Source organism: Caretta caretta, chromosome 14, assembly GCF_965140235.1.
Source record: "Caretta caretta isolate rCarCar2 chromosome 14, rCarCar1.hap1, whole genome shotgun sequence".
Classification (NCBI taxonomy): Eukaryota; Metazoa; Chordata; order Testudines; family Cheloniidae; genus Caretta; species Caretta caretta.
The window spans coordinates 1929708-1951716 of NC_134219.1; the positions used below are offsets into that span (position 1 = coordinate 1929708).

At 50.0% G+C, this 22009-nt stretch overlaps 1 protein-coding gene across 1 annotated transcript; it reads left to right on the forward strand.

Moving 5' to 3' along the window:
• Window positions 1-10065: 10065 nt before the first annotated feature.
• Window positions 10066-20077, forward strand: CBX2 (chromobox 2). The gene is made up of 5 exons (XM_048818120.2): window positions 10066-10248; window positions 10358-10401; window positions 11321-11386; window positions 12833-12902; window positions 13457-20077. The coding sequence occupies exons 1-5, from the start codon at window positions 10177-10179 to the stop codon at window positions 14822-14824; spliced, it is 1620 nt and encodes a 539-aa protein (XP_048674077.2). The 5' UTR covers window positions 10066-10176; the 3' UTR covers window positions 14825-20077.
• Window positions 20078-22009: the final 1932 nt, after the last annotated feature.

The window sequence follows — 22009 nt, forward strand, 5'->3', positions numbered from 1 at the left end:
TGCTTTCTTTCTCTCTTGTGCTGAGAAGATGTTTGCTGCCCAGGGGTCTAAACCACTCCAAGACGGAAATGTAATAACAAAAATATCCATATTGCAGGGAAACTTCTGCCGTGCACAGAATAGCTGCCTGCTAGAGTGACCAGCCTGGGGACACGCTCCAAGTGCCCCTAGGGTGAGACATGGTCTCTGCCCGTCTGAGCTCAAGGCGCTGCATAGTTATAGACATGCCAGGGGCTCTGGCCATTGGAGCCATGGAAACTAAACTTTCACAATCACAGCTGCAGTGCGGGTTTCAGGGACAATGCAGTATGCAAATCCCTGCATTCTGATTGGCTGGTTCCTTGAAAAGAGGCGTCACCTTATGCCCACAACAAACATGGCTGCCATGGCATCTCACCTCATGCAGAATGAGCACAGGGATTGATCCTGAGAGCAGCTGAGCACTTGCAGCTCCCTTTGAAGTGGAGGCTATTGCGGGTGCCCCACGTCTCTTAGGATCCCATTGTTTTTAACCTGATGATTACTCAAAAATCCTGACTCAGTCGACATACAGAAAGGATAGAATGGACTCCCCGCCACGGAGGCAGCTGTCAATGCTCCCCCCTTCCATGCCAGGCCAAAGCATCTTCATCGTGTGAGTGGGCATTCATTCCAAATGCCAGTTTGCCCCTCACCGTGTTATTGAAAACAAACGTCTGGGCAGAAGAGGAGACCAGGATCCATGGCAATAGCAACAAGTTCCTTGCACACATTTGCCGTGCTGAAGTGTGTGCTTTCTGTGCCACTCCACGCCCACCCATTAACTCCCATGGGAACTAAATGCTTGCGGTGAAAAGGAGGGGGGGAAATCCTGGCACTAGTATAGTACGTGCTCTACCCTGTCCCCGCATGCTGCAGCGGTCCAGTCCGTGTAGCTGGAAAGGTGTTTGGGGCAGGGACCGGCCCGTACTCTAGCACAAGGGGGCCCTGTTCTTGGTTGATCCCTAGCTGCTACCGTAACAGTAACAACAGTGATCAGAGGAGATCAGACTGGGGGCTGGAACAGTTTTTATAGTGGGGGGTGTGGATGATGGAAACCATGTATTTGGTGTTATTACTACTTCAATCCAGGGATGTGGCAGTACCCCAAGCCCCCCAGCTTCCAGCACCACTGAGAGTAGATCTCAATGTGAAAACCAGGGGGAGGGCAGATGCCATAAGCTGAAGTCCACACTTGAATTTAGGAACAGAATCGAGGGAGGAGTTAAAAGATGCATCCTGTGGATTCCCTGTTCTTTCCATAAGATTACAAATAGAAGGAAGTCCCCCAGACACCCTTGGGGTTCAAATAACCATGTTTACTAGTTGTATACAAACACACAAGGCCTAGCTATGTATGGACATTGCTGCTCTGTTACGTTCTGCAGTAAGAGACGGAAAGGTGGGAAGGGCCCACTGAAGGGCTAACACACTCTTTAAAGCAGAGGTGGGCAAATAATGGCCCGTGGGACCCTCCTGCCCAGCCCCTGAGCTCCCGGCTCGGGAGGCTCGCCCCTAGCCCCTCCCCTGCTGTTCCCCCTCCCCCACAGCCTCAGCTCACTGCACAGCGGGTGCAATGCCCTGTGCAGCACGGGGGCCGGCGGCCTGACCCGGTGCCCTGTGTGGCATGGAGGCCAGCTGGCTCCAGCTGGGTGGCTTGGCTGTAGGGCCGTCAGCCACCGGTGCTCCAGGCAGCGCGGTAAGGGGGCAGGGGAGTTGGACAGAGGGCAGGGGAGTTTGGGGTGGTGGTCAGGGGGTGTGGATAGGGGTCGGGGTGTTCAGAGGGCAGGGAACAGGGGACTTGAATGGGGGCAGGGGTCCTGGTAGGGCAGTCAGGAATGAGAGGAGGGGTTGGATGGGGTGGCAGGGAGCAGTCAGGGGATGGGGGGGGTGTATGGGGCAGGGGTCCTGGGGGGGCTGTTGGGGGGGAGGTGGGGGAAGAGGCACAGCCTGCCCCAGCCTCCCCTAACTTGCCCTCCATACAATTTCCAAAACCCGATGTGGCCCTCAGGCCAAAAAGTTTGCCTGCCCCTGCTTTAAAGGAAAAGTGATCAAGTCCTATACACTACACAGACCCTCCAATATTTAACCCCCAGAAACCCATGTTTCTATTGTGCCAACACAACTTTCCCACTAAATTGCCCTCTCCTCCTTCAATTCCCTCCTGAAATCCCATTTCTACACTGACGCACACAAGGAATGAGGTGGTTGATAATGGAGATATTGTCTCTATAAAAAATAAAAGTAAAAAACATTGTGTTATTAAAACACTATTATTGGGGCATAGCCAGTTGCCTCTTGCTGTGGGGCATGGCTCACCATGGGGGTATCTCCTGCTGGCCGTCTTGGGAATTAGCTCCACAGTTTGGTATGTCCTCTCCTGATATTGCCTCACACATTGTCATCTGCTTTCAGATCCATATCACTCCAAGGACCACAGCATCCTCTTCAGGACACAACCATCCGGCTGCATCACCATCTGTGCTCCCCACTTCCAGGGGACAATACTGCAATCCAACTGTCCAGCCACTTCCCCAGTGAGGAGTTGTGGGGAGGGGGAGACGGAGACACACAGGCCCATCCAACAGCTCATTGCGTTTCCCTAGGCCACTTCCCCATGGGCCCCAGCACCTTCTTCACCCTTTCCTCAGGGCCTCAGCCTGTCAGTCCTAACAGCCAGGAGCTCCCTCTCACTTCCCCAATCCCTGCCAGCAACTTCTCTGTCCCCGGTGCCACAGGACCCTCAGCCTGCTAGAGACACAGTCCTAGCTCCTTCAGCTCCCACAGAAACTGACTTCTACTCTGCTCTGCAGCTCCTTTTATGGGAGCCTGCTGGGCCCTGATTGGCTGCTCCTTGCAGCCTCTCTCTGATAGGCTGTGCCTCACACAGCCTTTGGGAGGACTCACCTCCTCTGCTCCCTGCTGAGGTTAACCCTTTCTATTCTTGTGTGGGGCCAACAACCTGTCACACTTGCCAACCTGACTTCTTTGTTGTACCACTTTCCCCTCTATCATGTCTATCTGCATGCTGGGTTTTTCCAAAGTGTAAGCTCTCTAGGCAGGAACAGAGCCTTCTCTTGCTTCTGTATAGGGCCAAGCATATTTGGGGGGCGGGGGGGGGGCTGTCAGGAACAGATAGTACATCAACATAAAATCATGTATGTGCTGTAAGATTTCCTTCTCCCCCATCCTAGAGCGTTTATGACCTTACCTCAATCGCAGCGGTTGTCAGTGTGCAGGATCCTTTCCCCCATCTTACAGCTGTCTGTTCCCACAGGCTTTCCCCCTTTCCAAAAGCTGGTTATGTTGCAAACAAGTAAATTTGAGTTTCTTCCCTCCACTCATCAGCTAAAAAATATTTTGTCACCCTGATGAAGTAACAGGGTGCAAGGAGAGGAGAGTGTCCCACCTGTACTGGTGCTGAGAAATAAAGTAACAAATGAAATTAACTTATTAAACATTTAGTGCTGAAAATTTAATTGCAGCTTTAATTTGTGGGCACTACAATAGGATCCAGCATTGAGGCTGGAGATGGGATGAAGTAGGGCAAAATCCCACATTGTTTTACTGCTTCACAATGTTCCAATCTGATGAAGTGGGTTCTAGCCCATGAAAGCTTATATCCAACTAAATTTGCTAGTTTCTAAGATGCCACAAGGACTCCTCGTTGTTTTTGCTGATACAGACTAACACGGCTACCCCCTGAAACCTGTCAGTGTTCCAATTGCCATTCCACTCAGGGTAAAGTTGTTCTGTGTAAAACATATCTTCCCAACAAAGCTGCCACTCAGACTATTTAATTAGTTTAAACAGGCCTTGCTTGTTAAGTCTACTCTGTATTCCTCTCTCTCCAGGAGAAGTGTCATTAATTCTACAAGGAAGGTTCTGATCTTCAGAGACATTGATTTCATCTGACACTAAATGCACGTTGGCCCAGCCATAAGATAATTGGCCTGCATTACGGCCATGGAGCATGATACACAACATTCCAGGGATTGCTGACATACTTGGGAAGGGCTATAAAATTATGTTCCACTGGATTAGTCAAGGAGCCTGAATCTCATTTTTAAGATGCCAAAAGTTCTCTCAGTGACTGCTGAGTTTATTGGCTTTACTGTCACTTTGCTCTGCTGGAGTTGGGGAATGTGACAGGCCAGTCATTAACAACATTTTTCAAAGTTTCTCACAAATGTATAAAACAGCATTGAACTCCTAAGGAAACCACAGCTACAACCCATGTCCCAAGGCCTGCTGGGGAGTTCCAGAGTTTGGCAGCAAGGTGCTGAGCCTTTCTCCTGTAGGTCTCCGTTTCTGGGCCTGACAAGGGCAGAGGAGATGGAAAGGCATTAGTATTGGTGGCCTGTGTGACATGAGTTTGGTGATCTCTGTCCCATTCCTACAGCACAAAACCCACCACTACCACTGCAGTTGGACCCTTTGACTGTCTCGACAGGAAGGCCAACATTCAACTGTGCATGGACCTTAATTCTCTGCTGTGCTTCCTCTGTTCAGTTGGAAAAACATCCACATGCATTATGACTATATTTGATTCCGTCCTCCATGTATATTCCCCAGATACCTGAGGGAGCTGGAGGTAACAGCCCAGTGGGAAAGATGTGGGGAAGGGTTCTCTCAGACAATTTCTGACTTTTCTCACGATAAAAAAACTTGTTTTGAACCTCAAGTGGCTAATTTCCAAGGGGAAACCATTACAATGCTGAATGGAAACTCCAAGTGTCCAGAAAGGGCAGAGACTTATATTGCCAGCATGCAAGTTATACTGCCTCAAGCATTCCGAAACTGAGAGTCAGCCCCGCTCCCAAAGCTGAGATTTTAAAATATAATAATAAATGTTGGATTCTTTTGATGAGCCTTTTGGGGCATGGGTCATCTTTTCAGGCTTTGCAATCATGAGGGCTAGAAACTTCTTGTTCTTTTTTCTGGAAGCTGAGATTCTTTTCTAATCATAGGACTCCAGGAGCTGGGGCTTTAAGAGAAAACACCAAATATCACAAACCTTATGATAAACTCATGAGAGTTATTGACACTGCGATTCTTTATGGCCTCCAGCTGGAAACACAGGGAAGGGCCCCCTGTCCTCTCCACAACCCTCTGGCCTCCATGCAATCTCTTGTATAGAAAGTAGATTGATAAAATAGCCACTGCCTTCAGCCATCACCATTTTGGCTTCCAGGCTGGGCAAACTGACCAGCAGTGTCACTGGGATGCACGGGTGGACACAATGGAGTGTAGCGTAATCACTGTGCAAATTAACATGGAAGAGATTTCTCAAGTCCCTAAAATAACTAGAACTATAATATACAGATGTCAGCCTGGCTGCAGGGAGTTTCGGACTCAGGGAATCTGGTCCCAACCCTTCTCAAGCCACAGAAGAACTTTTCAGTTCAGGAAAGAACACAGAGCAGCCCAGGAGCCAGCACTTCGCTCCAGAGATGGGTAAAATAATCCCCATGCCGAGACTGAGCAGAGTGCCAGATAAAACTGTAAAGCACTTTGGAGTGAAAGGCATTGTAGAGATGTATGTTATTCCTGTAGTGATGGCATCGTTTTGGACATGAGGGATAAAGCTGAGATAGTGAACAAAAAGGTCTCGGTATCTGGATGTCAGCCCCCAAGCCCAGGGTGCTCTCCTTCGCTCCCAGAAAGAGATAAGATAAACCACAGATCTTCCACTCATGTTCAGAACTAAATGCAAAACTCATCTCTTTGAGTTAGCTTTGTCTCAATAAACACACTCGCAAACATAAGCAAACAAAACACCTGCATGCAAACATGCCTTTTCTCCGACAGGGGAAGGACAAAAGAAAAGATTGTTATTTCTACCTTAACATACTTGTGAAGTGCTCAGAAACTCCACTGGTGAGTGCAGTACAAATACAGAGACAGATAACTGAGATTAGAGGGAAAGAGTCCTTGCAAGGCAAAGAGTATGTGTGTAGTCCCAGGACTGGATTTTTCACATTGCCTGCCACCCAGGTGGAGGCTGTTATACTTCTATGCATTCCTCACTCTTGAGTATTCAGATTGGCTTGTCACTGGAGCTGATGTATAATATTCCAGTGTGAAGACTACACAGTGCCAGCACATAGCCCATGCATGCAGGGTATGAGCTCTTTCCCTCTGCATATTGGTAAATACTAAGATGCATTGCCCATGCATCTTACTTTACTACTTTACGAAAGGAACAAAAAAGAAATGAATTCTATTAGATTTTGGACCCTCTCTGTTCATGCATCGTATGTTGGATACCAACATGCTTCTGGCTGCTCTTTTGAGCTGTCTTAACCTTAACAAATTAAATAATTTGTAAAAACCAAATACCAAAAAAATGTGATAACATTCAAAGCAGGAGAATTACATATTATTGTTATAAGAACAGAGAGCTTCAGAATCTGCCCACAAACCACAGCACATAAATAAAGATGATTGTTTTCCTCTTCCTGCTTTCAGGGATTCTCCAAGAATTCTGATCCTGATCATGTTAGATTCTAGTCTCAGAGCTAACCGCTCTATGCTCCAAAAAATGCCCTAAACGGAAAATAGCCTTATGGATATGGCATGTTCTGTGTTTGGGAGAAAACAGTACACATATGGTCAGTCTGATCTGATCTACACTGTTGTAAATCCAGAATAACTCCATCTGACTGTGACAGGTTTCAGACGGGTAGCAGTGTTAGTCTGTATCAGAAAAAACAAGGAGGAGTCCTTGTGGCACCTTAGAGATTAACAAATTTATTTGGGCATAAGCTTTCGTGAGCTAAATTTGTTAGTCTCTAAGGTGCCACAAGGATTCCTCATTGTTTTTTTCATCTGCACTGGTGTAACTGAGATAAGAATCTGGTCCATAATCTATTAAATGCAGTGTTGTAGCCGGGTTGGTCCCAGACAATAGAGCGACAACCTGGGTAAGGTAATATCTTTTATTGGACCAACTTCTGTTGGTGAGAGAGACAAGTTTTCAACCTTACACAGAGCTGACCTGAAGAAGAGTTTTCTAATCATTTAGTCATTCTTGTAGCTCATCTCTGACTCCTCCAATTTATTAACATCCTTCTTGAATTGTGGGCACCAAATCTGGACATAGAATTCCAGCAATGGTCACACCAGTGCCAAACATAGAGGTAAAATAACCTCTCTACTCCTACTAGAGAGTCCCTTGTTTATACATCCCAGGATTGAATTAGCTTTTTTGGCCACAGCATCACACTGGTAGCTCATGGTCAGCTGATTATCCACCATGACTCGCAAATCTTTTTCACAGTCACAGCTTCCCAGGATAGCATCCTTCATCATGTAAGGATGGCTGATGTTCTTTGTTCTTAGATGTACATATTTATATTTAGATGTATTAAAATGCTTATTGTTAGCTCGCACCCAGTTTAACAAGTGATCCAGATTGCTCTAATGCAGTGACCTGTTCTTTTCATTATTTGCCACTCCCCCAGTTTTGTGTTATCTGCAAACTTTGTCAGTGATTATATTATGTTTTCTTCCAGGTCACTGATAAAAATGTTAATAAGAGTACAGCTAAGAACCAGACTCTGTGGGACCCCACTAGAAACATGCCTGCTCATTGATGATTCCTCATTTAAAATTACATTTTGAGACCTATCAGAGAGTCAGTTTTGAATCCATTTATTGTTCTAGTTTTTTAATCAAAATGTCACAGGGTACCAAATCAAACACTTTACAGAAGTTACAACAACACTATTACCTCTATCAACCAAACATGTAATCTCATTAAAAAAAATATCAAGTTAGTTTGACAGGCTCTATATTTCATAAATCCATGTTGATTTGCATTAATTAAATTATTCTCCTTTAGTTCTTTATGAATTAAGTCCCATTTTCAGCTGCTCCATTAGCTTTCTCAGGATGAGAGTCAGGTTGACAGGCCTATAATTACCCAAGACATCCCGTTTACCCTTTTTAAAAACTGGCGCAGCATTAGCTTTCTTCCAGTACTGGGAACTTCCCCAGTGCCCGAAGACTTACTGAAAAATCAACATTAATGGTCCAGCGAGCTCCTCGGCCAGCTCTTTTAAAATTTTTGGAATGCAAGTTAACTGGACCTGCTGATTTTAAAATGTCTGACTTAAGTAGCTGCTGTTTAATATTCTCCTGGGATTCTTGTGGAATGGAAAGAAAGTTATCATCACTATATAATGAAACTATATCATCTGTTTTTCCCCAGGTACAGAACAGAAATAGTTATTGAACACTTCTGCCTTTTCTGCATTATTATTAATAATTCTACTGTGTCCATCCAGTAGTGGCTCAGTACCATTGTCAGAATGCTTTTTGTTCCTAAAATATTTTTTAAAACTCCTTGTTCTTAACTCTACTGGCCATAGATTTCTCCTCATGTACCTTTGCTTCTCTTATCATTTTTTCATAATTCCTGATTTATATTCATTATTATCAATTAATTTCCTCTTTCCTTGTTTGTTATATAATATTTTATTTTTTTAATCAACCATTGCTTATGGTTAGAGCTAGACAAACATTTTTGAACTAAAGGTCTTTTTATCAAAAAGTAGCCCAATATTATCTAGTGTTTTGGGTTTTTCATCATTTTTAATATTTTTTTTAAATCAAAATGATTATCAAAATTGGGTTTGATAAATGAAAAGTTTTGATACCCATTTTGAAAACAATTTCAATTAAAGATATGCAAAAAATAGAGAGAGATGAAGACTAGGCCCATTTCAAACCCTGAAAAACAAACACTACTTTAAAATGTCAAAAACGTTTGCAGAATTGATTTCTTTTGCATTTTCCAATCAGCTCGGCTGAGGGTATAACTCAGTTTATACCAGCTTCTCTCAAATGTGTCCACTGCAGCCATATGCAGCTACCAGGGGCTTTTCTTGCCGCCACAGCCTCCTGGGCGGTGATGGGGGAGCAAAGCAGCAGCCCCTCCTCATGGGCCACCACCAGTGTTGGACCCTGCCCTCCTCTGGAGACACACAAGCTAGAGGAGGCAGCCAGTGAGTTTCCCACCTTCCTGGGGGTGGTGGGGTTGGGCTTCAGCCCTGGGATGGCGGGTGGCAGGCTCTAGCCGAGGGGATTAGGGCTTCATCCCCAGGCCCTGTCCCCTGGCTATGAGGTGCCAGACTCTGGCCCTGAGCTCACCCTCCTTCACCCCTGGCCCCCTGCTGCCCCACTACCCCTGGTTCCCATTACCACCTCACCGTCCAGGGCTCAGTAAGTCTGCTGTGAAAGAGAGATTTGTATGTTTGTTCATATCACTCTTCACAGCACACGCTGTAGCTAGCATGTCTTTTTTAAAAAGCAAAAGAAACAACAAGAAAAACGACAAGAATGCTCAACGCCCCTTACTTGTGTTTCTATTCCGCTTAGGTCCAGTAAAGAAGAGAGACCACTGTACGCTATTGTTATTATTGAGTCTGCCGCAAAAAAGAAACAAAAGAAACTAGGCGGATAAATTACAAGGATTTGGACATGTGCCCGCGCCTACTTATTTGTTTTCCCTAAAGTTTATTACGTATTTTAGGAAAAATGATCGGAGCAGCCAGCAGCCACAGAGCACTCGCTGGGAGCGCCCCCGGCTTACGCCGTGTGTCAGGATCCCAGCTGCAGGTCTCGGAGTTGGAGCTTCACGTCTGCCCCTGCACATGCGGCTTCGCAGCCTCTGTGCGGCAGGAGCGCAGGGTCTGCGGGTGCGGCAGGAGGGTGCTTGGGGCCCGGCGGAAACCTACGGGCGCCTCACTTCTTCTGCCTGGGATTACGGCCCGGGTCCACGCGAGGGGCAGGGGGAGCGAATCCCCTCGGCTGGGCAGGAAGGGGAGGGGTCGCGCCGAGACAATCACTCTCCTTTCTGCAGCAGCCTGACCCCGTCCCCTTCCCCAGCCGCCGGTCTCCGCCCTCCCCTCCCCTCCCCTCCCCTCCCCATTGGCTCCCTGGGAATTTGGGGAGCCTCTGAGCTAGGGGTGGGGGAGGAGCCGGGCGCGCGCGCGCTGCATTGTGTGCCCCGCCGCGGGAGCGCGCCGGGGGGGGGGGATGCGGGTGCACGCGGCGGTCGGGGGCGCGCCTCAGGGCTCCGTCCGGCGAGTCCCCTTGTGTGTCGCTGGCTCGCTCGGGGCGGCGGGGCGCGGAGCGGAGCCGGCCGGCGCCATGGAGGAGCTGAGCAGCGTGGGCGAGCAGGTCTTCGCCGCCGAGTGCATCCTGAGCAAGCGGCTCCGCAAGGTGGGCGCCCGGCCCCGGGCATCCCCGGGCATCCCCGCCCCCCCCCCCCCAGCTCCCGGGCATCCTCCCCGCCAGGCCCGGCGCTAACCGCTTCTCTCTCCCCCCGCAGGGCAAGCTGGAGTATCTGGTGAAGTGGCGAGGCTGGTCCTCCAAGTGAGTGCGGGGCGGGGCGGGGCGGCGCGGGGCGGCTGTGGGGCGGGGGGCCGCGGGGCGGCAACTTGCTGCGGCCCCTTCCTCGCTGCTTTTGTTCGGGAGGCGCCGCGTCCCGGCCCCGGGTCCCTTTTGTTTACCAAGGAGTGTCCCCCCCCCCGGCCCCGGCGCACGCTTGGTGCTGCGGCCCCGGCCCCCGGGCTGGCGCAGGCGGCTCCGAGCGGGCCCCGCTCCGGCGGGGACGGGCCGGGGGAGCTGCCTGGGTGTCCATGCTTCGCCCGCTGAATGAAACCTGAGCTTCCCATTGATGCCTGTGGGGCTGCGCCGTGCCCCGAACGGGAGGGATTTGGCAGCCTGGCGGGGACCCTTTCTGTTCACTCCTCCCGCCGGCTGCTCCTGGGAGCCCAGGCTCCTCTCCGGGTTTTCGCTCCGCTTCGCCTTTCAGCCCCCTCCCCGCAGCGCACACATTGTTGTCCTTAATCCTTCGGCTCATCCAGGGGTTGCCCCCTGTCAGTCAATACGCTTCGCGTTTTCTAGACCGTCGCCGTTTTCTGACCCCAGGGCAAGGGAGGGGAGGCTGTTTCCCCCCAAAATCCAGCACCCCCTTTCCAGAGTCACTTCTGCTCTCCAGAGCATCTTCTTCAGAGCACTCTCATGAGCATGGGGTTTGCATCCTACGTAGGGGCGTGGCCATTTCTGCAGCGTTTGCAGCAGAACCCCGACTTCCCCTGCGGGATTATTACTTCGGGGTCATTCAAAGATGGGGCTTTGCTTGGAGCCTGCGCACTGTTCTCAGCTTCACTGTTCTCAGGCTGTCGTGTGAGCTGCTTTTGGGCCGATGATATTCCATCTATTAATCCAAACTTCAAAAAAATGCTTTCATGCTGCTGGTCTCTATGGTGTGTTTACTCTTCTTTTCCAGACACAACAGCTGGGAACCTGAAGAGAATATTCTTGATCCAAGGCTGCTCCTTGCCTTCCAAAAGAAGTGAGCAAACTATAAATACTTCTGGTTGTTGTTGTTGGATGAACAATGTCTGATCCATCATTCGGTCTTTGGAAGTCCTGCAAACCTCATACTGAAGAGCTCATTAGGCTAAAATATGGTGATAATCTAAACTAACAGTTCAGGTTCATAGAGGGCTACCAAGTGTTATAAATGTGGTTAATTTGGGGCCAGATCAGAGTGCATTTTACATAGACTGTGCAATGTGACTGCCCTGGCACGCCATACCCACATGTAGCTTGGAAAGGAGCACTGGGAGCTCAATGCACTTGACCTCTGATCTGAAGGTCTGGGCATTGGTTTTCCTTCCCTGTCGGCTGCATGCACAGACAGAGGCAGTTTCCAGAATTACAGAAACAAACTTATTTTAAAAATCCATACTTGTCGGAGGAATGTGATAGGTGTCCCCTGGCAGTGATTGGGCGGGCTGGCGGGGCTAGAGGCGAGGGGCTGCCTGTCATGTTCAGTGCTTGTATCGGGAGGGGGCAGCTCTGCAATCAGAGTGTATGATTAGCTAAGGGAACGAGAGCTCCGTGTGCACTGGGGTGCAGATAGAGCCCTCTGGCTACGTTCGTCACAGTGCTGGCAAATCTTTTGCCTTTGCACTAATATAAAAACACTGAACTTTATGATTGGCCTTAGTTATAGCGGGTTTCTAAATCCCCTTTGTTTTTAAAAAAAACTAGGTATTATTGTGGGTGGCACAGTGACCTGTTTAATAGGTTGCAGCAGTTAAAAAGTGAGCAAGGGACTCTGGTGTTCAGTCAGCCATCACTTTGCTCTGGAGACACTGTTCTTATAACCTCTTCTCCATCCCATAATTCCCATTCCTATATGGCATCTTGCCTCACAGTCAGAGGGCCCTTTTGTGGCCTCTTATTGTCATAGGGAATCATCTAGCAGAGGACAGCGATGCCTCTTCGCCAGCACCACCTTGCTGTGATCCTGTTTCCAGGAGGTCTCTTTCCTTCATCACACTGGCAGTGCAGAGCTTGGCAACTGCTGCGATGCTGCCAGCTTGGCTGCTATAAGAACTTCACACACAGTCTACAATAGCAGACTTTCTATTCCAGTAACCAGCATCTGTTGCCATGGGGTAAATAGTCTACATATTGCTCTGCTGGGAGAGCTATTCTGTGACTCCCAGAGACCGCAGCAGAATTCCTTCCCCCCACTGCACTTACAAAATGACCTGGGTGCTTTCCCAAACCCACAACAAACAGCCTGGGCCAGTGTGAACTCTGTAGGCTTGGAGCTCTCCAGGAAAGGTTGCTGTGTGTTTGTCACAAGTATAATGCTCCCGAGTATCTGTTGCTGCTTGGATTAGAACTGAGTCGTGCAGCATTTCAAACAAAAGGTCTCTGCTGATAAGAGAGGAAGTAGACTGGCTCCTGGGTGCAGCATTGTCCTCAATTGGTGTGTTTGCAGGGAACATGAGAAAGAGGTGCAGAATCGGAAGAGGGGCAAACGACCCAGAGGCAGGCCCAGGAAACATGTGGTAAGTAACAGTGGTGATGTGTGGAGTGGTGGGGTAATGGCCGTTCTTGGGACAGTTCTTTGTCTGAAAGGTCCCTTACAACCTCTTGTGTCATAATGTGGAGTGTTCAATGTTGCTGAAATGGATCCTACGTCTTGGATTTCCACTGGAGAATGGGAGGGCACAGAGCTGCCAGGAGACGCTGTTCTGAGAGCAGAATGTACCCAGGAATGTGTCTCTGAGGTTGCATATAAGGGGCAGGGATAGGGGGAGCTTCTCTTTATCCAGATACTTTGGTAATTGCTCATCAGCAATGATGGGGACAGAAGAGTGGGAGTCACATGGAATTTGAGGGCAATATATTAGATCTGGCCTGTGTGCAGTGGGGGCTCTTTAACCCTTTGCAGAGTAGAGGCCTGCGCACAGTCAGGGACTGGTGCATGTAATGCAGTGATCCATGGGCTCACCAGGAACAAATTCCTATCTTGCTGAAGAACGTAGCCACACTCAGTTCTGCCAGCTATCTTAATTCAAGCTAATGTTCTCCCTGCTCCCTCTTTATTTTTGTTTTAAAGGAACCAGAGGTGCCTCCAAAAATCAAGTCAAGTAGCTCCTCATCCTCTACCTCTTCATCTTCCTCCTCCTCTGATGAAGAGGATGAGAGTGACCTGGAGGCAAAGAGAGGTCCCCGGAGCAGAGAGACTCACCCAGTGCCACAGAAGAAAGCTCAGATTCTGGTTGCGAAGCCGGAAATAAAAGACCCTGTCAGGAAGAAGCGTGGGCGGAAACCTCTGCCTCCGGAGCAGAAGGCAGCCAGAAGGACCATGAATGTGGCCAAGGTGCTGAAAACCACCCGAAAGGAGACGGGGGGAGGTTCTAAACTAATGGGGAAATTACAGCCCCAACACAATGCTCAGGGCTCAGGTATTGCTGTGCTTAAATCTAATGTGAAAGAGCCCCAAAGTGCACTGAGTGGGCTTGGTCCAGGGGGCTTATCTGCTGAGAACCTGCCCAATATACTGAAGGGCTCCTCCGGGAGCCCAAACCACGGGATCAGCTGGCAGAGTTCTATTGTGCACTACATGAACAGGATGTCCCAAAACCAGAGCTCTGCAGAGGCTCCGCTCCCAGGGAGGCTGGCACTCAAGTCACAGGCAGCCACCAAGAGTAGCCTAGGACTGGACTTAAAAATGAGAAACCAGAAAGGACCTGGGGAGCCTGGGTTGAATGTGCCAGGATCCAAAACAGCCAAGGCACTCGGCAGTGGTGCTGGGGGGGATCAGAAATCCGGCTTCACTGCTGGGGCTCAGACCCTGCACAATGGCAGCAAGGCACCTGGGAATTCCCCTGCCCCAGGAAGCCAGCTGACGTCCCATCAGGAGCTGAACCTTCAAGCTTTAAACTTACAGAGTGTCAAAAATGGGCCGAATTCAGCCGCTGGCAGCAGCCTCCCTCGTCATGTCTGTGGGACTCTGGCCAAAAGTGCTGGTGCCGAGGCTGCGAATGTGGGGGCAGCCGCTGCCAAGGGCAACAGGGTGGGCACAGGGCTGCATGCCCAAAATGCTGGGCTGCCGCCAGGCGTGGATACCTGCAAAAACGAGAAACCCATGCAAAGAGCAGCTGCTGGGGAAAGAGAGGTGACAAAAAGTGGAGTCCCATGTGCGCCAGAGGGGCACCCCACAACGGAGAACCGCAAGCCGGCAGCCCTGTCTGAAATGAGCACCGGCGAAGAGGAGACCAGCTCCGATTCGGATCGGGATTCTGCCTCGTTTCCTGGTATGGGCCAGAACATGTCAGTCTCCATCCAGACCAGCCAGGACTGGAAACCCACCCGCAGCCTGATTGAACACGTCTTTGTCACAGACGTGACAGCCAACCTGATTACAGTGACCGTCAAGGAGTCTCCCACCAGTGTTGGGTTCTTCAATCTTAGACATTACTGAACCAGGAGGTGCGAGGTGGGGAGATGGGTTCCCATAGCCCCTTCTGATGCCTCTTTCCCATTGTTTCATTGGTTTTTCTTCAAGTGAATGCCAGATGGCAATGAGATTTGGGGAGGCAAAAATCAGGTGTCTCTGCCCCTATAAGCAATTGGCTATTGAACAAGACCCCGGCCTCCCCCAACAAAGCGTTCTGCCATTGCCGGTCAGCATTGTTCTTGGAGGGTCATTGTATCTCTGGAGGCCTCCTGGAGCCAGTCGAGATTTTTTTCTGAAGGCTGGGAGGAGTAGGATGCAGTGAAACCTGTTAACAGCTACCAAAGGCCATTCTGTTTTTCTGACCACTATAGCAGGTGGCACAGAGTAAGGTTAATGCAGTGGTTCTCTGGTGGGGATTAAGACTGGCTAGCTGGCTGCTAAAAAGTGGTTAGCAAGTGACTGGTAAACCAGGTTTCTCTGTGCTTGGGTTTCTTTGCTGTACCTCTTGAAATGTCAGAACACCACGTGTACAAGTACCTGGACAGGTGGGGAGAGGGCTATGGGGTCATGCAATGTAACAGGCTAAAGCTTTTCCTTAAGAAAAAGTGAGGGTTTTTTTTCCTTCTAGGCATTAGCACAAATCTGCCCACTATCTCCTGGGACAGTCAGACTCAATCCAAATCAGACAGCCAACTTCCACAGGGTTCCGCATGCTGCGGGGTGGGGGGAGTTGCCTGTAGATGTGGGGGTTTTCAGGGGACATTAGTTTAAGCCCAGCTACCCTCCTGGGCTAGGTTGCTCCCAGTGATGAGCGTGAAGTGACTGCTCGTTCTCTTGTGATGTTTTGCAAATGAAATGGAAATATTGTTTACATTTTTATACAAAATCCTCCCTTGTTCAGAAGGGAGGTGGGGGGCAAGGGGCCTTCAGACTAAACCTGTTACTGTCGCTGGCAAACCCAGACCCGCTGTGGTGGGAATGGGCGTCACAGCCTGCATTCACACCACACGTGGCACGTTTGAGGTGCACAGCGTGAGCTGGTGGCTGATCAGCAGTTGGCCAGGGCTGCAAGCAGTATGAGCTGCTGCTGTGAATGTCTCTGTGTGCGTGAAAGAAGAGAAGTCAGGGTTGGGAACCAGTCTGGACAATTTAGTGCTGGGCAGCCCAGTGCTCTCCAAATCCAGGCCTTTTCTTTGTCCCAGTATCTTTAACACTTCACATGCTACATGCAAATACTTGTGGCAGGATTTAACTTGCTGCATGCACACACGTCCTTCAGGACTGTGCGTAGGTTTTGCAGCCCTGGGCCTAAAGCCACCTGCTACTTGGAGACCCACTATGAGGCTCAAGCACAATGGAGAAACCTTTTCTACTAGGTCTGAGGTTTGTAGATGCCATGAGGCAGGGTATAGCGGGCAGCTTGGGGCTCTGACTTGCCATTAGCCTTGTCTTGATGCTACCACTAGGAATGAGTGAGGCTTAAAACACAAAAGGAAAAGGAGGACTTGTGGCACCTTAGAGACTAACCAATGTATTTGAGCATAAGCTTGCGTGAGCTACAGCTCACTTCATCGGATGCATTCATGAAAGCTTATGCTCAAATAAATTGGTTAGTCTCTAAGGTGCCACAAGTCCTCCTTTTCTTTTTGCGAATACAGACTAACACGGCTGCGGCTCTGGAACCGGTTAAAACACAGCGTTTGTGGGATCAGAATTCCTGCCGAGCTCCTGTTGCTAGCAGGCTTCATGAGCGTGGTGGAGGCATTGCACGCAGGGCTCAAGCTGGGTGCTGCCAAGTGCCTTCAATTCACATTGATGTCAGTGGAAACTTCGGGTGCTCAAAGCCTCCTAGGGTGGGGCCCAACGTCGCTGGGGTGGGGAGAGCACACACCTCACTACCTCTCAAGCAGCAGTTCCCCAGGGACAGCCTTTGGCAGGCTCTGGATGGAGCCTGCTTCAGGCAGACAAGGAGGCTCGTGCTGAACTCTGTTTGAATGCAGCCTTTGCGATTGTAGTGATCTGGAACTCTCCTGGGTGTGTGGCAGGGGCAGCCTGGTACCTTCATGTGCTATAAGAACATGCCTGCAAAAGGCAGCCCTTGAAAGATCCCTGCAGCAGGGTGGCCAACGACTGGGCTGTCGGGTCAGTGTGTTTAGGTGCCGCTTCAAAGTGGGTGGGTTCACCTGCTACATCCCTGCCCCAGTGACGTGCATCTTCCTCGGCCACAGTATGGAGCACCTGCAGTGTCAGGAGCAGCTGGGCTACCAAAGGGATGCTGTCAACTCGTAAAGAGCCAAAGGCTGCAGGCCCCTTAGGTGAATATAGGCGCACGTATATTTCTTAGATTCTGTTTTACTGCTCTGATGTGGCCAGGCATTTAAAATGCGAGTTCCTTTGGGCCTGGACGGGCTGTTCTACTGTTCTCTCAGGTCAGGGAGGTTTATAATCTATTACTGTTGGTTCTGCGGTGTCTGGGTTGCCAGGGAAGGTTCCACTGGGTTTTGTATTTAATTCACAAACCTTAATGGATTTAGGTTTCGTTTTTAACAAACCTAAGATTGGGTCCAGTTTGAGTTGACAAGCCCTTAATCTTATAGAATGGTTCCTACCTTGAACATTACCAGGTGGATTTGTGGGGTGGGGGTTTCCACCCCCTTGTAGTCAGTGACCTTTCTGCCAGCCAGACGGCCTTCGCTGTGGCTCCCTCCCAAAGTAATTGATGCTCTAACAGTCAACCTAGGGGCAAGGAGCTCACTTCAGATTTGCTGCAGCAGAGCTCCCGCAGCCTCTGCCAGCCCAGGGATTGTCGGTGGTGTGGCTGGCTGCACTATCCAGCGTAAGAGCTGTCCTCCTCAAGTGCGTGGGACAAGGGTCAGGTGGGTCAGACCAGTTTTGTCCGCGAGGAGGGTTTGCTTTGGAGCTCCCTGGTGCCAAAAAGTAACGTCTGTTATTCAGTTGACCTCATAATTCACATGCAGCCAAACTAACTACTGCGACTTTGAGAACGTCAAGAAAAAAATAGCTTGTGGGTTCAGAAGCCTTTACCCCTGCGGTGGCCTTTGCCACATGTGTTCTGAAGCCCCAGACATGGGGATGCTGGCAGATCCTTTCCTTCAGTAATGAACAAGAGGGGTCTGGACATCTCAAAGGCTGTGGCTGGCTGTCTTCCTCACACACCAAATATTTACTACTTGGCCTTTGCAAATCCAAATGAAAGTAACTTACAATGTGCCTTTTGGAATGTGCTGTCCCAGCCTTGCCCATGGGACAGGTCACTGATAGCTGTCTTGTGCTTATGCAAAGCTGGGTTAGTCCAGGGTCCTGTGAAAAGTAAGGACGTAGGTGAGGGGCAGGGGAGAGGACCCTCCTCAGCAGTGTGGCACCCCAGCATTTATGTGGATCCCCAGGTACACCTGCTTTGGTGATGATAGCAGCTGGTGTGTGTCCAAAGGGAACTGCACCATCCTTTCTGAGGTTGGCATCTGAACACAGAGAGGGAAGAAGCTGCTTCAACAGGGATGAACCCAGAAATCCTGAGAATAAGGCTGGTGATGGGTCTGTGTAAACAACCTGCTGGGGTGGCCATTGAAAAATGACATTTGACGCTGGTCTGGAGAGGGGCCAGTTGATGGGACTGTATCAAGATGATAGAAACCTGCTTCTCCGTCCCTACTCGTGTAATGTCAGTGCCTGTGGTTTTACTCTGGGGTGTCAAGAGGGCTGCACTGGCGGAGGACAGGGCTTGGACGGGTGTGACTAATCATGGTGGGTACCGGTTTGCACTGATGCTGCATGCCTGCCTTCCTTTACAAACAGTGCAAACCACATCTGCGTACTTGCGGTGCAGAGTCCTCCAGCCTAGACGGGCTCTACGTAAGATGTCCCCATTCAGAATTCCAGTGCTAAATTAAATTGTATTCACACTTGATGGCTTGGTCCCACTCAAAGACCTTTCAGAGTCTGGGTGATGTTTTCTTGGGATTCTTAATTTTTGCCCTGGAAACTTGTAATACAAATGGAAACTGGCTTTCTTTTAGCACCAGCCACTTATAAAACTGGGTTTTCCCCCCTCCTGTAGCAGTGGGAACCTGCTTTGCCAATGCTAACATTGTGCCTTTCTGTTAACCAGCTGTTTCAATCCCAAAGTTATAAAGACTGTGAAAGTGATAATCTGGAAACACCTTGCTTTCATCTCATTCTTCCTCCCCCCTTTAATCTGGCATTAAATGTGTTGACTCCCCTTAACAATGTGAGTGAGTGAGTGAGTGTGTGTGTGTCTGAGTGAAAGTTTAACTTTGAAGTCAGCCTCTCAAAGGCAAATTGTGCATTTTAATTTAATCTTTTGTGGACTGAAGTTTAAAAAGCTGGTGCTAATTGTGTTTACCAATAAAATTAGTCTTCAAAGTCTACCTTTTATAAAATTTGCTGCTATGAGTTTGTGTTTTAGTTGCATGTCAAAAAAACCAATTAGAGGTTTGTCACTATTTTTAGTCTTAAGGGGTTTCCCCGGGAATAGTACTGCAGTATTTGTATATTGAATCGGTATTTTATCCTGGCATAATCTGGTGAAGTAAAGGGGTTTTTCATTGGACTGGAAAAAGTGGACAATTCAGTCATCTTCCTTAGGAGTTTAGTATATTTTTATACATATATTGTACCAAAAAACTGGAGTTCTTGGGAGCTGATTCTTTTTGTTTTGGTTCTGAGGCTGACCTAGATGTGAAGGACTCTGGACCCAAAAAGAAAAGGTTCTACTAAAAGAAACTGAGGAAGTGTGTGTGTGAAAACAATTGTTCTTGTCACAGTGCCAATTACTGCCTGATTTGCATTTATTATTTTTTATTATTAAAAAAGCCAAATCATTCCTGTATGCCACTTCTGATTGCTTTAAACTACTACAGTGTGTTTGCTTTTTAGAGAACAAGCGTTGGATATGTTATAACCCGGGGAAAGCTTGAGTTCTTTGTTGGAAACAAGACCGCAGCCCAGCCCAGAGGTTAAATAAGGGCTGCCTACCTGAAGACAATGGCTGCCCATTGAGCTTGCAGTGTGTTCAAGTCAGTGGTTGGGGTTCCTTTGGTGACCCTAGAGTTGGCTTCCTTGCATTTTGTGATGTTTTCTAGTATTTTTGGACACTAATGCTAGTGTAGACTCCAGACCTCTAGGCTGCTTTTAATTTATTTTGCAGGAAAACACTAGAAGTTGGTATGTCAGACAACTTTGTATAATGTTTTTATTCATGTTAGTATATCAATAAATATTTTTTTAAACTTTTCAGACTGCTGTGCAGCATGGGGTGATGGGCTGCGTAACTGTACTTTCCAGGTGACTGTCTCACAACCTTTCCCGGACATTAGGCTTCATGGCACAGCCAAGAGACACCGTGTGACGTGGACCTTTCCCTGTCCCAGTGACAGACTGTGTCAGTCACAGACCTAGGACTAGAACACGAGAATGGGAATTCAGTCACCTTGCTCCAACTTCTACCAGGCAAATGCCCCTGACTTAGCTGAGCATTATACCCTGTGCCTGTATTTAGTGGGGAACAAACCACCATGATTAGGATGCGGAGAAAGTGTGACAGCTCCCCAAGAGAAGGAGTTCTGCAATGAGAGGGAAGGGGGAAATCAGCTTTCCTGTAGCTTAGCTGCCAGTGAATCCCTGTTGGGTCACTGCGCACCAGAGGTGATATTATGAGAGGGAGGCGGGGAAAGGTGGAAGCAAGAAAAGCAAGTGCCAAAGCACCTTCCACCACCCTCTTACTCACACTGCATCCTCCCTAGTGCAGCTGGGGCTAAAATCTGGACCTGGTCTAAGCTCGCCCAGCCCTCTCTTGAGTTCAGCAGGAGGGGCCACAAAGGTTGGCTTGGCCCCTGCCCAATAGAAGGGATCAGCGACACGTGCTTTGTAAACCAAAGGAGGGGTGCAAGTCAGGCTCTCCCCACTTTCTGACCAATTTATAGCTTTACATCATTCTGTCAGCAATGTTTAGCCCCATGAGTATGGCCTTTGCCATGAATTCCCTTGGAACGCCCTGTCCACCCTCAGTTAGTCAAGGTACCTAATGCAGAAGAGGCCTCTTTGTCCATGATTTTGGCCCACCTTTGCCTTTCTCTTTTACCAGCCGTGCCTTGGGGCAGCTGCAGTGCTTTGGGGCGTCTTAGGAGAGCAAGGGAGACTCAGACCCCAAACTGCCTCCCAGGACCCGGTGTGCTCCTCAAGGGGCCCTGAAAAGAAAGGTGAGCGAGCAGGTGCAGGAAGGGGGCTGGAACTGGAAGCTTTGCTCCTGGAAGGTGTTTCCCTCTTCCAAGGATACTTACAAGTATCAAACCCTGTTTTTGCTGGAGCAGGGGAGAACTAATCTCACGGGGCCCAAACCTGCCAGGAGCAGGGGGTGCAGACAGCCTGCTTAAAGCTTCGCTAGGCTCTTCCTGCAGGATCTGTTAGCTCACCTGAGCGGGGAAGCTTTCTGGAGCAACAAGGCCCTTTGCCCTCGCCGTTCCCAGCAGTTCTGGGGCAGAGGCCTTCTTGATATTACTCCTCAGCTGTTAAAAAGCACAACGCCGCCCTGGGGGGTGGGGGCCGGGCCGCCCCGGCTCCTTTTCCAGCCGCGGCAAACGCGGCCGGTTCGCTCAACTGGCGGGGCCTGGGCTTAATCCCTCCTCTCGCCCCGCGGGAGGAAGGGGCTGGTCTCTGAGCCCCCCTCGCCTGGCCGCTCCTGCGCCTGGCCCCGCGTGCGCTGCGCTGGCGGCGCAAAGCGCTGGGCCCCGGGCCAGGCTCTGAGCGGCACTGGACAGTGCTCCGGGGCCGAGGGAGGGCGAGCAGCACCCCGCTGCCCAGCCCTGGGCCGCGCAGTACCGCGGGATTCCGGGGCTCCCCCAAGTGTCTTTCCCTCTCCGGGGCGTTGGGGGAGCCGGGCCTGCGCGTCTCCCACCTGCGGAGCAGCCAGAGGAGCGCGCCCCGCGTGCGCCTTCCCGCAGCCTGGGCACGGGCGGCTCAGCCCTACCTGCCCAGCCGGGGGCAGGCGGAGCTGGGCAATGGGGCAGGAGCCGGCTGCCCCCGGGGGCGGGCGGGCGCTTGGCTGCCCGGGGAGGGCGCGGCTGCCGGAGAAGAGACGCTAATGCAGCGCACAGGCGGAGAGAGCCCGCTGCGCCCCCGGAGTGGGGGTAACCCTGGTGGGAGCCGGGGGCTGCCCCGAGAGGCACCGGG

What these genes read in the sequence shown, in the direction of transcription:
- CBX2 (XM_048818120.2), top strand. Translation starts at nt 10,177, where the DNA reads ATGGAGGAGCTGAGCAGCGTGGGCGAGCAGGTCTTCGCCGCCGAGTGC. An exon ending in TGAGCAAGCGGCTCCGCAAG is followed by an intron (nt 10,249 to 10,357) that starts GTGGGCGCCCGG and finishes CTCCCCCCGCAG; the next exon opens with GGCAAGCTGGAGTATCTGGT. An exon ending in GCAGGCCCAGGAAACATGTG is followed by an intron (nt 12,903 to 13,456) that starts GTAAGTAACAGT and finishes TTTGTTTTAAAG; the next exon opens with GAACCAGAGGTGCCTCCAAA.